Genomic DNA, 11,672 nt, shown 5'->3' with positions numbered 1-11,672 from the left:
GAAACTTACAAATAGTAAATGAAGAATATCAATTCTATCTATAGTAGTATAGTTTAGTTTACATGAAACCGACCAATAATCCCCCCACGGGGACTACTCCGTCAGTGTAGTGTGTAAATGGATTCATCTCATCACAACAAGGAATAATGAAAGTAGTAACGCTCAATCCGAACTCCTGATATATTTTTGGATTTGTCTCTTTGGGAACTGATTACCTCAATTCCCGTAATTCAAAAGAAGCTTACAGCTCATCCTTGCGGTTGGCCTTCTTTTCTTCCTTCTGCTCCTCCTCCTTGGCAGCCTTCTTCTGCTGCTGCTGCTGCTCCTCCTCTTGCGCCTTAGCCTTCTCCTTCTTCGACGACTTGTTGTTCTTCTTGCTCTGCTCCTTTCCGGACTTGGCTGCCGCCGCGCCCATCTTATCGTAGATACGGTTCAGCACACGCTCAAGCTCCTTGAGACGGGTGTCGATTTCCGCGACGGGGAGGGCCGGGTCGTCGGTCACGGTGAGCTGCTCTTGAAGAGCGAGCTGGGTTTCGAACCAGGCGTTGGTAGATTCGTAGGTCTTGGAGAGGCTGCTCAGGTCGTAGGGTTGGAAGATGGAGTACTTGGGACCGCTGGGCTTGGGGGTTGTGGTGGCCGAGGCGGTCTTGGTGGTGGATGAAGTAGAGGTGGTGGCGTAGGGGTCTTCGTCGAGGTCGACGGAGGAAGAGGATTCAGTGGTGGTGGTGGAGGAGGTTGAGGACTCGGTTGTAGAGGAAGAGCTGGATGCTGCGATGCTGGAGGAATAGAGGTCCTCGTCTTGCTGGATCTGCTGCTCCATCACGTCCATGACGGACTTAGCGTTCTTCAGGACTTGTTGCATGAGCTCCACGCGGGCGGGGCGCTCCGCGTTCTCCTTCTTTCTCTTGAGGGCAGGGTCGACGATCTCTTTCAGGGACTTGAGCTTCGCGCGGAAGTCGGCGGTCTTTGCGTCGTCACCGTCACCGTACAGCCAGTCGCTGGCTTCGGAGGCTCGCTCCTGCAGCGTGGTCAGCTGCTCGGGCTTCACCACCTTCGCGAACTCTTCGTCGTCGACTAGGTCACGGCTGCGGTAGATGAAAGACTCCAGTTCGTTGAGGGCTTCTTCGCGCAGGGCACGGTCACGGTCCGAGGCGTCGAAGGCGGCCAGGCGGCTCTTGATGCGAGCGAGCTCGGCTTCGGTGGGGGCGGGAATTCCCAGGGGAGTTGAGGTGAAGCTGATGGAGATAGACTCCAGCTTGGTAGAGGGAGTGCTCTTCTTGCTTTCCTTGGCAGTTGTGGTCGAAGTAGCCTCATCTGCCGAGGAAGTGGTCGCGGCTTGAGGATCCTCAGGCTCAAGAGTGATCGACTCGCTGGGCTCACCCTCCTCTCCGAGAGGAACTTGTTCGTCCTTCTTGCCTAAGCCAAAGAAACCCTTGACGTCCTCAACAACGCTTCCCTTCTTAGCGGATTCTACCTCGCAGCTGACTGTACCGCTGGAAACTTCAGGAAGTCCGTCAACAGGGCTCAGACGGATGGCGAACTTGGTGGTGATGTTGGCAGCCGAGCAACCAAAGTCTTCCTTGAGTTTGGCGACAGAGGCAGTAAGGTTCTGAGTCTTCACACCCAGAATTGGCGATTCAACGACAGTCCCGTCAACAGGGATCTGGTGGTAGAAACTGAACTCGAAGTCATCCAAGTTCTTCACGGTAACCTGCTTCTCAGGGCCAACCTGGGAAGTCGGTGTAAAAAGCTTCTGCTGTCTCTCTTTGGACTCAGAAGCCCACTTGAGCACGACAGCGTAGCTCGAGGCATCGCTCGTCCGAATATCCTTAACACGGAAGCTGGGGCTTAGAGCGGCTCCTTTGAAGGCAGCGCCGAACACTGCGGCTTCATCCGCGTTGACACTGGTGCGGATTTTGTTGGCAGAACCGCAAACCCGCTCGAGCTCCTTCTGCACAAACGGTGTCCGAATGGCGCCACCGTGGAGGATGACAGAGTCAATGTCACTCAGCTGCAGTCCAGCAGCCTCCAAAGCTTGTTCCAGGGGCTTTCCGACACGCGCAATATGCTGCTCCGCAAGCTCCTCGAACTTGGTACGGGTGACACGGTACTTGAAGTTGAGATCCTCTTCATAAAGACTCTCGAATGAGGCGCCCGTTTCAGAGTTGGCACTAAGGACTTGACGCGCCTTCTCGGCATCCTTCCAGAGCCTCGCCATGGTCTTTCCGTGGGCCTGAACATCAGCCGGGGAGACCCGGTCCTTGAGCTTCTTGTCCTCGACCAGACTGGCGATCATATCCTGAACAATCAGGTCATTCAGTGCATCTCCGCCAAGGGTCTTATCCCAGCCGGTTCCCAGAACCTGGACTTCCTGGACAGTCTTGTTGAACCGTCCCACATCCTTCACAGAGCGACTTTGGAAGCGAAGGACACTGGCAGTAGTAGAGCCGGCACCCATGTCGTAGACAATGTGATACTCGGGCTTCTGACCATCCGAGACACTGGGGAATGTGCGACTGGTAGCGTAGTTCAATCCCACGGCAAGGTTATCGCTGATGAAGGCATCAACATTCAAACCTGCCAGTTCGGCGGCCAATTCCAGACTCCTCTTCTCCGCGGCGGTGTAGAACGACGGGTAAGTAATGACGGCGTCCGTGATGTCCGATCCCTTTCCAGCCAGAGTGTCGGCGTTGGCTTTGATCTGCTTCAGCTGCATGGCCAGAATTTCCTCAACAAGAAAGGCGTCCTTCCTTTCGGCTTCTCCCAGTCTGTTGCTTCGCAGGCCAACCGTGCCACGGTCTCCGGGAGCTTCTTCCAGGCGCAAGGCGGGATAGCGGTTGTGGAAACTTTTGATCAACTCATTGTCCGCATCGAATGGAAGTCCGAGCAGAGTCTTGAGATTCGAGTAAACATCATCAGGATACCGTGCCGCTAGCGCCAGGGCGTCGCCACCATAGAATCTTTCGGGAAACAAGGCATCGGCCTCGCGGGTAGGCTTGAACGCTACAGCGGCGGACTCTTTGCGCTTCGAGTCTTTGGTGAGGACAATCTCAAGTGGAATACCGGGTTTGACGAGCGTAGCTTTCAGATACTCTGTACCGACATCGATACCAAGGACTGCGGAACCCGCAGCCGCGGCTGGGGCAGGAAAGCTGAGGACGAAGAGGAGAAACGGTAAAATCAGAGAGAGTACGGGGAGGGAAGTGAGCGAGGCATAGGACCGTCGCTGGCTGCCGGGAGCCATTGTCTGTGTATTTCTTATGCTGCGAGAGAGTCAGTAAATCCTTTCGTCCTCATCGTCCTCCACACATCGTCGCATACCTTTTGCTAGGTACAATAATCTAATAATTCCCCATCCGATATCTAAAGAAGCTGCCTTCCTGTTCTCGGGTATATATTGGAAGGGTAATTGGCGTAAAAAAGCTATTGGTACATCGATTAGGATTAATTCAGGGTCCGGAGGTGGGCTGAATAGTAGCTGTCGTGAACTATGAGCGGGTTAGCTGGTTGGAGGAGAGCACACGGGGGAAGAGAAATAGACCACGTACGCAAGATTTAGTACAATAAAGCCATCTAGGCCACAATCACAGGTAGAATTACTGGCCACCTGGCAGTAAGCGAGAGTAGGACCAAGTAATGAGATCGCGATGAATGAAAAGCGCGATGATTGCCCAGAGGCCACGTTTGGCCGACCGGCTCCCTGTTTGTTCTGTTTGCCCCCGCCGATCGGCGCCCGGATCGTCGCGCTTAAAAAAGGATTCCGATGCTTCAGGGTCCAACTAGATATTTCCATCCGCAGGGGATGGGCAATGATGCTACAAGTACGATGCAAGTGAGAGTTGTATTTATTTATACTCTGAGGCTACTAGTCATCGTCAAAGTCGGAATCGCTCATCCATCCTGTCTCGTATGACTCGCGGATCTCGCCCAGCCCATTCACCAAAGTTTCCCGCTCATCGACCCCAGCCACACGTCCAGCCAATGTCTCATAGAGTTTCAGTCTCTCCGCCGTTCGCGAAGAGACAGTCAGCGCTGCAAGGATACTGATATTCTCCTTTGATCTCATTTCTGGGAACATGTTCTGGGGGAAACTGTCCAAGACCGGGAAAGGTAGGGTCGTATGGAACCTATATGTAGTGTTAACAATGTGGCTGCATGGCACGAGTTCAACGGGCGTTCCTGACCTCTGGAACATCGGTTCTGAGTTAAAGTGTCGTTTTCTGCGGACAATACCCTGATCCTCTCCGCCTGCTTCATCTTCTCGGTTGGCAACTCCTCGTGAGACTTGAAGCTGGTTGAAGATATGGTGGGACTTCTGGCAGGCTAGCCCGTCATAGGTGAAATCCAGGTCGAAGTCGCTCTTGATTGGCGACCGTTCGGGTTCATTTTCATCACTATCACCTGATGGTTTGGTATGCGACTTTGTGGCATCTTCACTATCCTGCACAATCGTAGATTGCAGCTCGAATATCTTGTGGATACTGTCATCACCGGCCAGGGAAGCCTCAAAGTCGTGGTATGGACGCAGTCGCGTCGGAAGCGACACGCTTTCCATGGCGGTGCTGACCAAGGCCGAAGTGTACCATTCTGATCGAGGTTCGAGATAGATAGACCGAGGAATTCGACTTGGAGGGTCGATAATGGGCGCATACAGCGAGGCCTGTGTGGAGATGGCGTGTACAGACCGAGCTTTGTTCAGATCCCTCTTGAACTGGGTTTGCTGCCATACGATCCAGGGTAAGCTTCACATAGACCTAGTGCATCGCGTAGCAGCACTTACCCGATCGACCTTCTTTCCGTTCTTGATGGCCCAAACCCAAACGGATTTCTTGCCATACTCGTCTCTAATCCGATCAATGTACTTTGCAGCAAAGCCGCCCCATGCATCGTCAGAGCCAGTAAAGATCTGCAGTGCACGCAGCTGATCGCATTCTTCAGCAAACGGTCTGACGTCGCGATCGAGCAAGTCATGCTCTTTGTCGAGCTCATTGAACAGCTCTTCGCCAATGGTCCAGTCCTCGAACGGCATGATCTTGGAATTCAGCTCATAGTCATTGAGCTGCACAATGGAGCGAGGGTGATAGAAGAGCCGGTTATAATCCGACCAATACCTGACTGTTTCTGCTGAGAGCGTTGGGGCAGGTAGTCCTGCATCGAGGCTCTTCTGATAGTCACTCTGGGGAATTGGCGCTTGCTGTTGTAGAATTTCCTTCCCATCCCTACAGTTGTCACGTTAGGAAAATGTAACACTAGCCGCCTGAGCGCCCCGAAGAGGGAAAATTGGTGAAAAGGTGAGAACCCACCATAGGCCCTGACCAGGTGTGGCATCTTCAGTCAACTCATACAAAGCGTTGTACTTGCGGAGCGTGCCAAAGCCCCCTTTAAGATCATATATGACCGTCCTGGGGGTATATGTTTCCGACCCGTCGGCGCCAACACCTGGGCGAAAATGGACATCATGATCTACCGGAGATTCCTCATCCTCATTGTAAGTGAAATAAGATTCCTGCCAAGAATATCTCAGCTAAAGGTATGAAAATGGAAGAGCAATGCAGCCTAAAAGATGAAAGCACTGACCTGAAGGTTCCAGAAATGTGTGGCCAGATAATTGGCTCGTTGACCGAGCTGTAGGGTGATGATTTCATGCATTGTTGGTGTTGACAATTATTACTATGTTCCACATCGACCTTGCACTTAAGAAATATATGCAGCTGTCGCAGATGATAGTACTATCCTACTACAGGTGACGCAGATGCAGGGGATGTCAATTTCACAAGGTCTCGCAGGGAGTAGTACCAAACAAATCCGTAAGTTAACTCCAGTGTAAAGCAGGACGTCCAGATTGTCTTGCACGTCTAGCAGAAAACACCCACAATCTCATAAATCATGAGTAACTTGATGGCATCACAAGCAGTGGGTGCACGGACCACCAAATGCGCTAATTGCCTATCTGGGACTAGTGCCAGAATTATCGACACGTGAACACCGCCTTCCCAATTAGGCTAAGCCCGGTTGTCCCGGACAACAGTCACGGGACTACGGCGCGAGCAACAAACAAGCGTGGAATCGGCGGGATCGATTTGATTGTTGTGGGTGCGTCACCGATTAGGGGATCATCAACCGAGCACTACTACTCTCACCTCCACTCCAGGTGGATTTTCCACGGGGCTTCCTTCGGCACCTACTAGTTTCACCACCCTTCGAGACACGACTGTCATGTTTGAGTCTTGAGTGAAAGCATCAATTATCACACTAACCACACACAGCAACAGCACACACAGCCGCGATGGATTCTCCATCGAGCGCGATGTCGAGCCCGACAAAGGCCCTCAACCCCCTGTCACCAGACCGGATGAACCAGCAGATTGGACTTGGCTCACCCTCAATTTCATCGGATATTTTCAACATCCAGCGGAAGACTCCCCGAAGCCTCACTGATGTACAGGCCAAGGTCGCCTATCTGAACAACTTGTCGCGAGGAAACAGCCCCGCGCAAGCTTCACAGGCTTCGGCAGGATCTACAGCAGCTCTCCAGCGGGCCATCCTTGGACGCGAGGAGGCTGAGTCTGCATTGGCGAATGTCTCCGCTCAGCTTTCTGAAGCCCAGTCGCGGGAGCGTCGGATAAGTGAAAGACTGGAGTCCCTGCTGGAAGAACTGCAAACGACAAAAGAACGCCAGGCCCACGAGCGATCAATTTTCGAAAAAGAGATCAGGAAAGCGAGAAAAGAAGCGTTCCGAGCCGGCTCCGTTCTGGTGAAAACTCAGGAGGAGCTGAAACACGCAAGAAACGAAGCCAAAGCACACAAAGACGAGGCCCAGGCAGAGCGAGCAGCAAAAGAACAAGCCAAACAGGAGGCATTCGAACGCGCTTATGCAATTGCTGGCCTTACGGAGGAGATGGAGGTTCTCAAAGAACAGCTGCGGGCCGCCGAAGCCAACAATCATTCGCAGAAGCTCGAAGCGCAAGCGCAGCAGAAGAAGAACGATATTGGACGAATGTCGCTGACCGAAGGCGATCTCAATCTCTTGATGACACCTACCCCTCGAAGACCCAAACGTTCTGCTGAGGATTTAGCCAACCCGCCTCAAGCTCATGTGGCAGCTTCACCTGTTAAGGATACCCCTCCTAAGAGGCAAAGACTGTCAGATGTAACTCCTCGAAAGGAGGCCCCGGAGATCATCACACTCGATGTACACGATGACCAAGTTGCCGAGCTGGAGGAGACCCTCAGGCGCGAGCGTCAACTCAGAGCCGATGCTGAAGAAATGCTTGAATTCTTGCGACTGGAATGCCATTTCAAACGCTGCACTTGCCGCTTGGAAGAGCAAAAAAGCATTCCGCATACCCATGAGCCGCAAAGCGTAGATACGACGAAGAAGGACGAGATCGAACATCCAGAACCTCGCGATAATGACCACAACGTTCTTGCTGCGCCAGGCGAGCCAAGTCCTTCGCATACTCCTAAAGGCGATCCCGTTAGGTATGCGGCAAACAATCTAGAACAAGTACTGATGGAGGATCCTGCCGGAGAAGAAGCAGCCGAGCGTGAGGCGGCCGCGGATGATGCTGATGAAGATGTCGATGAAGTCGTCGAAGAGATTGAGGAGGTCCAGGATGTTGATGACGACGACGATGATGAGCCTCCGCAGGAACCTATGATAACATTCTCACCTGCCACTGGGACCTTTCACACCTTCCCTTCGCCAGTACGAGGTTCTCCTCGAAAGGCCAACGAGGCTACTTCGGATGACCATCAGTCACCAGCGGCCTACGTTGAACATGGAATAGATGCCCGTGTGATGTCTGGTAGCCCTGCCCCAAAGCATGCGCCCCATCAGCATCAGGCTCCATTTGACTCCATAACGCCGAGCGAAGCTTATATGTCAAATGGTACTCCAAAAGGCCACCCCTCGGCAGCGGTAGTTGACGTGCCATGGGATCCTGTGATGCCTATGGGACATGAAATCGGCACTCCTGAGAGGCACAATGACCCGACGAAGGTCCCTTTGCGCGATGATGGGTGCTCAAATCGCTTTTCCGACGTCCCTGGAACCCCCATCAGCCGGGAAGAAGCACTGGCTCAAATTAGAGCGCGGAGAGAGAGAGCAAACACCATGAAGAGATCCGTCAGCGCCAGTGAAAGTGGGCTTCGCTCAGGCGGCATGGGAGTCACTCCTGTCAGGAGTGCTCGACGGTATCCTGGAGTTCAGAATCCAGATGCAAGCGACGGCCCCATCAGGAGTCGGAGGGATATGAGCGCTCCTATCCAAATGTCCCACTACTAGATCTGTCATCTCATCACTTCCTGGCTAAGCTTGACAGCCAGGACCAGTGCAGTTGACTCAACGATCGAAAATTATCTCCCATCTCTCATGTTCTTGACTAACGACTCAACTCCTTCTTGATACCCCGGTCTTCCGAGCGAAATGGCGTTTTTGTCTTCTTTTTGGATGTTGCTTTCACAGGCATCAATTGCGCTGTACCCCATTTTGCTCATGTCTGAATTGAAAAGCTACGACTCTTGCTTGTTTCCCTCTGACATATTCAAAGAGGCTTATTCTCTGGCACTCGAATGCTTTGTTATTTTGGTACAATTTATCCCAACTCTATGGCAAATGAGCATTGCTTATCAGCCTTGACCTTCCTTAAATCATTCTCTACTCTCCTTTGTCTAGTTATTTTTCTTACTATTCTTTCTGCTTGGTGACCCCATTCTTCTTTTGTATATAGGTTCATTTGTACGACGCGTGACTGGTGGGCTTCAAGATACTGTTTGGATGAAGACTAGAACTTTATGATATTGACATGACATTTTAATACGAACTCACCTTCCTGATAAGAGTCAATTAAGTAGCACTATGTGGCCTAGCATGGGCCTTCTTACGGATGAGTGAGACAGTCTATAAATGCTAATACTTCGCCGTATATACTTTCATGCGTACACATAGTGCCAGACAAGACGATGCGTCAAATGAAGAAAGAATAACAGGAGAATAAATAAGAAGCACCTCACTATTACAGCCCAACCAGCACATACACCATTTAAATGATGGATATACCACAGCATCTGATCCTCGCACTGTCCACACGTGCCTTCCGACCCCACCACAGATGAACCAATTCCTCGACAAACACACGATCAGCCGTACTCCAGATATCCAAGCCCATCTCAGCCAGATCCTCAGAAGTGATCTTTACTGGGTCGCTGTCATTGTAGGAGGCTCTGACGTCGTGTGTCCCGGTTGCTGTCTGTTGCTGTTGCAGCAAGGGAGACCTGGAATCGTCTTCTTGGGTGGATTGACGGCCAATGGTGAGGGAAGGGCCGGGACCACCGTCGTCTTCTGGATCATCTTCGTAAGGGATACTGTCCTCTTCAGGTATCTCTTCGTCGTCAGCATCATCGTCATCGGGGGAATTGCGGCTATCGTGCCGAGCGACTACGTCGGATAGAGTGATGAAAATTTGGGCCGTGAGGCGACGGAAGTACGCGACTAGGGCAATTTCGGGCGGTTGGGTTGATTCCTGCGGTTGAATACTCCGACGGCCGAGAGACCCTGAGGGTGGGCTGGGAAGGGTTTCTACACTGGCTAGTAGGCGTGTGTCCTGTTCCATTTGGTGCTCTTCTTCCTCTTCTTCGGAAAGACCGTCGCGCTTCTCACCCGCTGATGCCCACCATATGAAAGAGGTATATGCTAGGCGCGTCCATGAGAGGGGTTCGACAATGGGGCTGGAGGAGTACGTGGAGGCTGCGTCCGAGTCGTCGTCGGCTTCAGCGGACGCTGTTTCGTCTTCATGGGTTACGTGCCGAAGACCCTTGCGGAGGGTAGCGTAACGTCGTGCGTCGCGCTGGGTTGCCTTGACTTCGATGGACTGGGGTGTCTTGCCCCTTGTGGGTTGCGTATGAAAGATGGAAATGGTCGGAAACACCTTCTCTGCGGCGTCCTTAGAGTGAGCAGGAGGCAAGGTGACGAGGACATCGAAGAGTTCAGGCTTCATGGTCAGAACGCTATCTGTGCTGCATGCAATCCAGGCTGCGTCATGTTCTGCGTTGACCGAAGTGCCCACGAAAGACGATAGATAAGGAATATCATGAATGCCGATGTTGAACAGTGGGCGAGGTCGCGGAGAGGGTAAGCCGTTTTGCGGCAGCAAAGGAAGGAGCGAATTAGGTAAGGAGGCCAGCAAAGAAAGATCGTATACTAGTAGTTGACTGTGAGCATGAGTTAAAAGAGATTGGGTAGGGATCATACCATAGCTACAGGGCATATGGACTGGCGCTTCAGCCATGAAAAGGATCCTTTTGCGCAGCAATGCTGCTCTATACAGAGGAAATAGGAGAGGACCGAAGGAATCTAGGAAATTAGGGAGCGAGGAAGCTGGATGAAAAGGCGTCAGGGCCGGCCTGGGCGTTTCCAACACAATTGCATCACTGAAAGCGCGGGTTCGGTGAACGGCATCTCTTAGATCACCATGTGCCCGCAGCCGGAAACTGAGAGGAGACTCCATGGGGGAGTCGGGTGGCATAGTGGAAGCATCGGTTTCACGGATTTCGTAGTTGTCCCAGTACTCCGTCAAAGGTTGCGTATTGGACATATCCTCAGCATAGTTCCTACAAGCGATCGCGAAAGCGTCAACGGCCGGATCGAAAGCATAGCGCATAACCGATTTCAACTTACGCCGCCAGTTCTTTGAGCTTGGGGGCATGTCTCCAGCTCTTTCCCAATCTCCCAGAGCTTAATGGGACTAGAACACCGATAGCAAACATCTTTGCATTTCGCTCCGCTTCCTCAGCGGGCCAATTGACAAACGCGCTGATGCCAGCGTATTGCTCGTGGACGAAGTATCTGGCAAGGCCGAGCTATTAGCAAGCGTACATGACCTCACCAAGCGATAGTAAACATACACTAGGTCTTCCGAGACATTGTGCAAACCAGATGGAAGTGACTTGTATTCCACAGCTCCTTCGACTTCGACTATGTGATCGGGTGGGTTAGGTGATGCTATCACGAAGACGACCGTTGGAGTAGCAGGGTGCTACTTACCCCCGGGAACAGTGCGCTTCCACGATATCACGTATCTGCATTTCAGAAGAGCCGTCAGCAATCAGGACCATTTGTGTGGGTTGCTGTTAAGACAGACTTGGAATCCCTCACCCGGCCTTGATATCGAAGCGAATGACGAAGAGGGCCGCAATGCCAGGCGGCGACTCGACGACCGTAGCGGGGCGGGGCACGTCAAGCCCCAGGGGCTTGCGTCTAAAAGGACCAGGTGCCATTGCCGGAGAGCGCGTGTTCAGTGAACGTGACCGTCCCCATGGAATGAGCGAGATGAGCAGAATCACGAAGATGGCAACATCGGACGATACAAGCTGGCGTCGGGTCGAACGATTAAGCGGACCTTTGGGGGGAGAGTTGCGGAGAAGCTGTCGTTGCCTGAGGACACTAATCCCGCTAGCTCCATCAGGTTAGTCCCATGCGGATCAGCTGAACGAGTTGCCAATGCTAGTTAACTAAATATTCAATCGTTGCTTGATCATGACGACCAGTTGTTCTCAAGAAGCTAGCAAGAGGAGACGATTTGAAGAGAATATTACCCAGTGGTAATCCCTTGAGACAACTGATGCCCCAATTCAATTGCTTAATTAGAACTGGCTTTTGAGTCTCCTTACTG

The 11,672-nt window shown here is 52.3% G+C and overlaps 4 protein-coding genes across 4 annotated transcripts; 1 reads left to right on the top strand and 3 right to left on the bottom strand.

Moving 5' to 3' along the window:
* Positions 1–16: 16 nt before the first annotated feature.
* Positions 17–3,732, bottom strand: ASPBRDRAFT_146199 (Hsp70 family protein). Its single transcript, XM_067619254.1, has 3 exons — positions 3,549–3,732; positions 3,322–3,488; positions 17–3,263 (listed from the first exon to the last, which is right to left on the bottom strand). Exon 3 carries the CDS (start codon positions 3,242–3,244, stop codon positions 242–244), a length of 3,003 nt encoding a protein of 1,000 aa, XP_067481527.1. The 5' UTR covers positions 3,245–3,263; positions 3,322–3,488; positions 3,549–3,732; the 3' UTR covers positions 17–241.
* Positions 3,733–3,825: 93 nt separating this feature from the next.
* Positions 3,826–5,857, bottom strand: ASPBRDRAFT_39398 (misato family protein). The gene is made up of 5 exons (XM_067624139.1): positions 5,578–5,857; positions 5,304–5,506; positions 4,781–5,219; positions 4,185–4,720; positions 3,826–4,127 (listed from the first exon to the last, which is right to left on the bottom strand). Exons 1-5 carry the CDS (start codon positions 5,647–5,649, stop codon positions 3,866–3,868), a joined length of 1,512 nt encoding a protein of 503 aa, XP_067481526.1. The 5' UTR covers positions 5,650–5,857; the 3' UTR covers positions 3,826–3,865.
* Positions 5,858–6,286: 429 nt separating this feature from the next.
* ASPBRDRAFT_52421 (uncharacterized protein) lies at positions 6,287–8,287 on the top strand (the record flags this gene model as incomplete). Its single annotated transcript, XM_067626899.1, has 1 exon — positions 6,287–8,287. The coding sequence occupies one exon, from the start codon at positions 6,287–6,289 to the stop codon at positions 8,285–8,287; it is 2,001 nt and encodes a 666-aa protein (XP_067481525.1).
* Positions 8,288–8,920: 633 nt separating this feature from the next.
* ASPBRDRAFT_39396 (uncharacterized protein) lies at positions 8,921–11,391 on the bottom strand. The gene is made up of 6 exons (XM_067624138.1): positions 11,156–11,391; positions 11,045–11,079; positions 10,906–10,975; positions 10,679–10,846; positions 10,253–10,611; positions 8,921–10,201 (listed from the first exon to the last, which is right to left on the bottom strand). Exons 1-6 carry the CDS (start codon positions 11,275–11,277, stop codon positions 9,045–9,047), a joined length of 1,911 nt encoding a protein of 636 aa, XP_067481524.1. The 5' UTR covers positions 11,278–11,391; the 3' UTR covers positions 8,921–9,044.
* Positions 11,392–11,672: the final 281 nt, after the last annotated feature.

The sequence above is a fragment of the Aspergillus brasiliensis genome (assembly GCF_001889945.1).
Source record: "Aspergillus brasiliensis CBS 101740 unplaced genomic scaffold ASPBRscaffold_3, whole genome shotgun sequence".
Lineage (NCBI taxonomy): Eukaryota > Fungi > Ascomycota > Eurotiomycetes > Eurotiales > Aspergillaceae > Aspergillus > Aspergillus brasiliensis.
Note: the sequence above shows the minus strand (reverse complement) of the source record. Positions and strands in the feature narration are given on the sequence as shown.

Excerpts from the sequence above, each read along its gene's own strand:
- ASPBRDRAFT_146199 (XM_067619254.1), bottom strand. The coding sequence starts at position 3,244 with ATGGCTCCCGGCAGCCAGCGACGGTCCTATGCCTCGCTCACTTCCCTC.
- ASPBRDRAFT_39396 (XM_067624138.1), bottom strand. The coding sequence starts at position 11,277 with ATGGCACCTGGTCCTTTTAGACGCAAGCCCCTGGGGCTTGACGTGCCC. Across the intron at positions 11,080-11,155 it reads CGCTTCGATATCAAGGCCGG|ATACGTGATATCGTGGAAGC; the intron begins GTGAGGGATTCC and ends TCTGAAATGCAG. Across the intron at positions 10,847-10,905 it reads AATGTCTCGGAAGACCTAGT|ATACTTCGTCCACGAGCAAT; the intron begins GTATGTTTACTA and ends CGGCCTTGCCAG.
- ASPBRDRAFT_39398 (XM_067624139.1), bottom strand. The coding sequence starts at position 5,649 with ATGCATGAAATCATCACCCTACAGCTCGGTCAACGAGCCAATTATCTG. Across the intron at positions 5,507-5,577 it reads CACATTTCTGGAACCTTCAG|GAATCTTATTTCACTTACAA; the intron begins GTCAGTGCTTTC and ends TATTCTTGGCAG. Across the intron at positions 4,721-4,780 it reads ACGGAAAGAAGGTCGATCGG|CAAACCCAGTTCAAGAGGGA; the intron begins GTAAGTGCTGCT and ends ATCGTATGGCAG.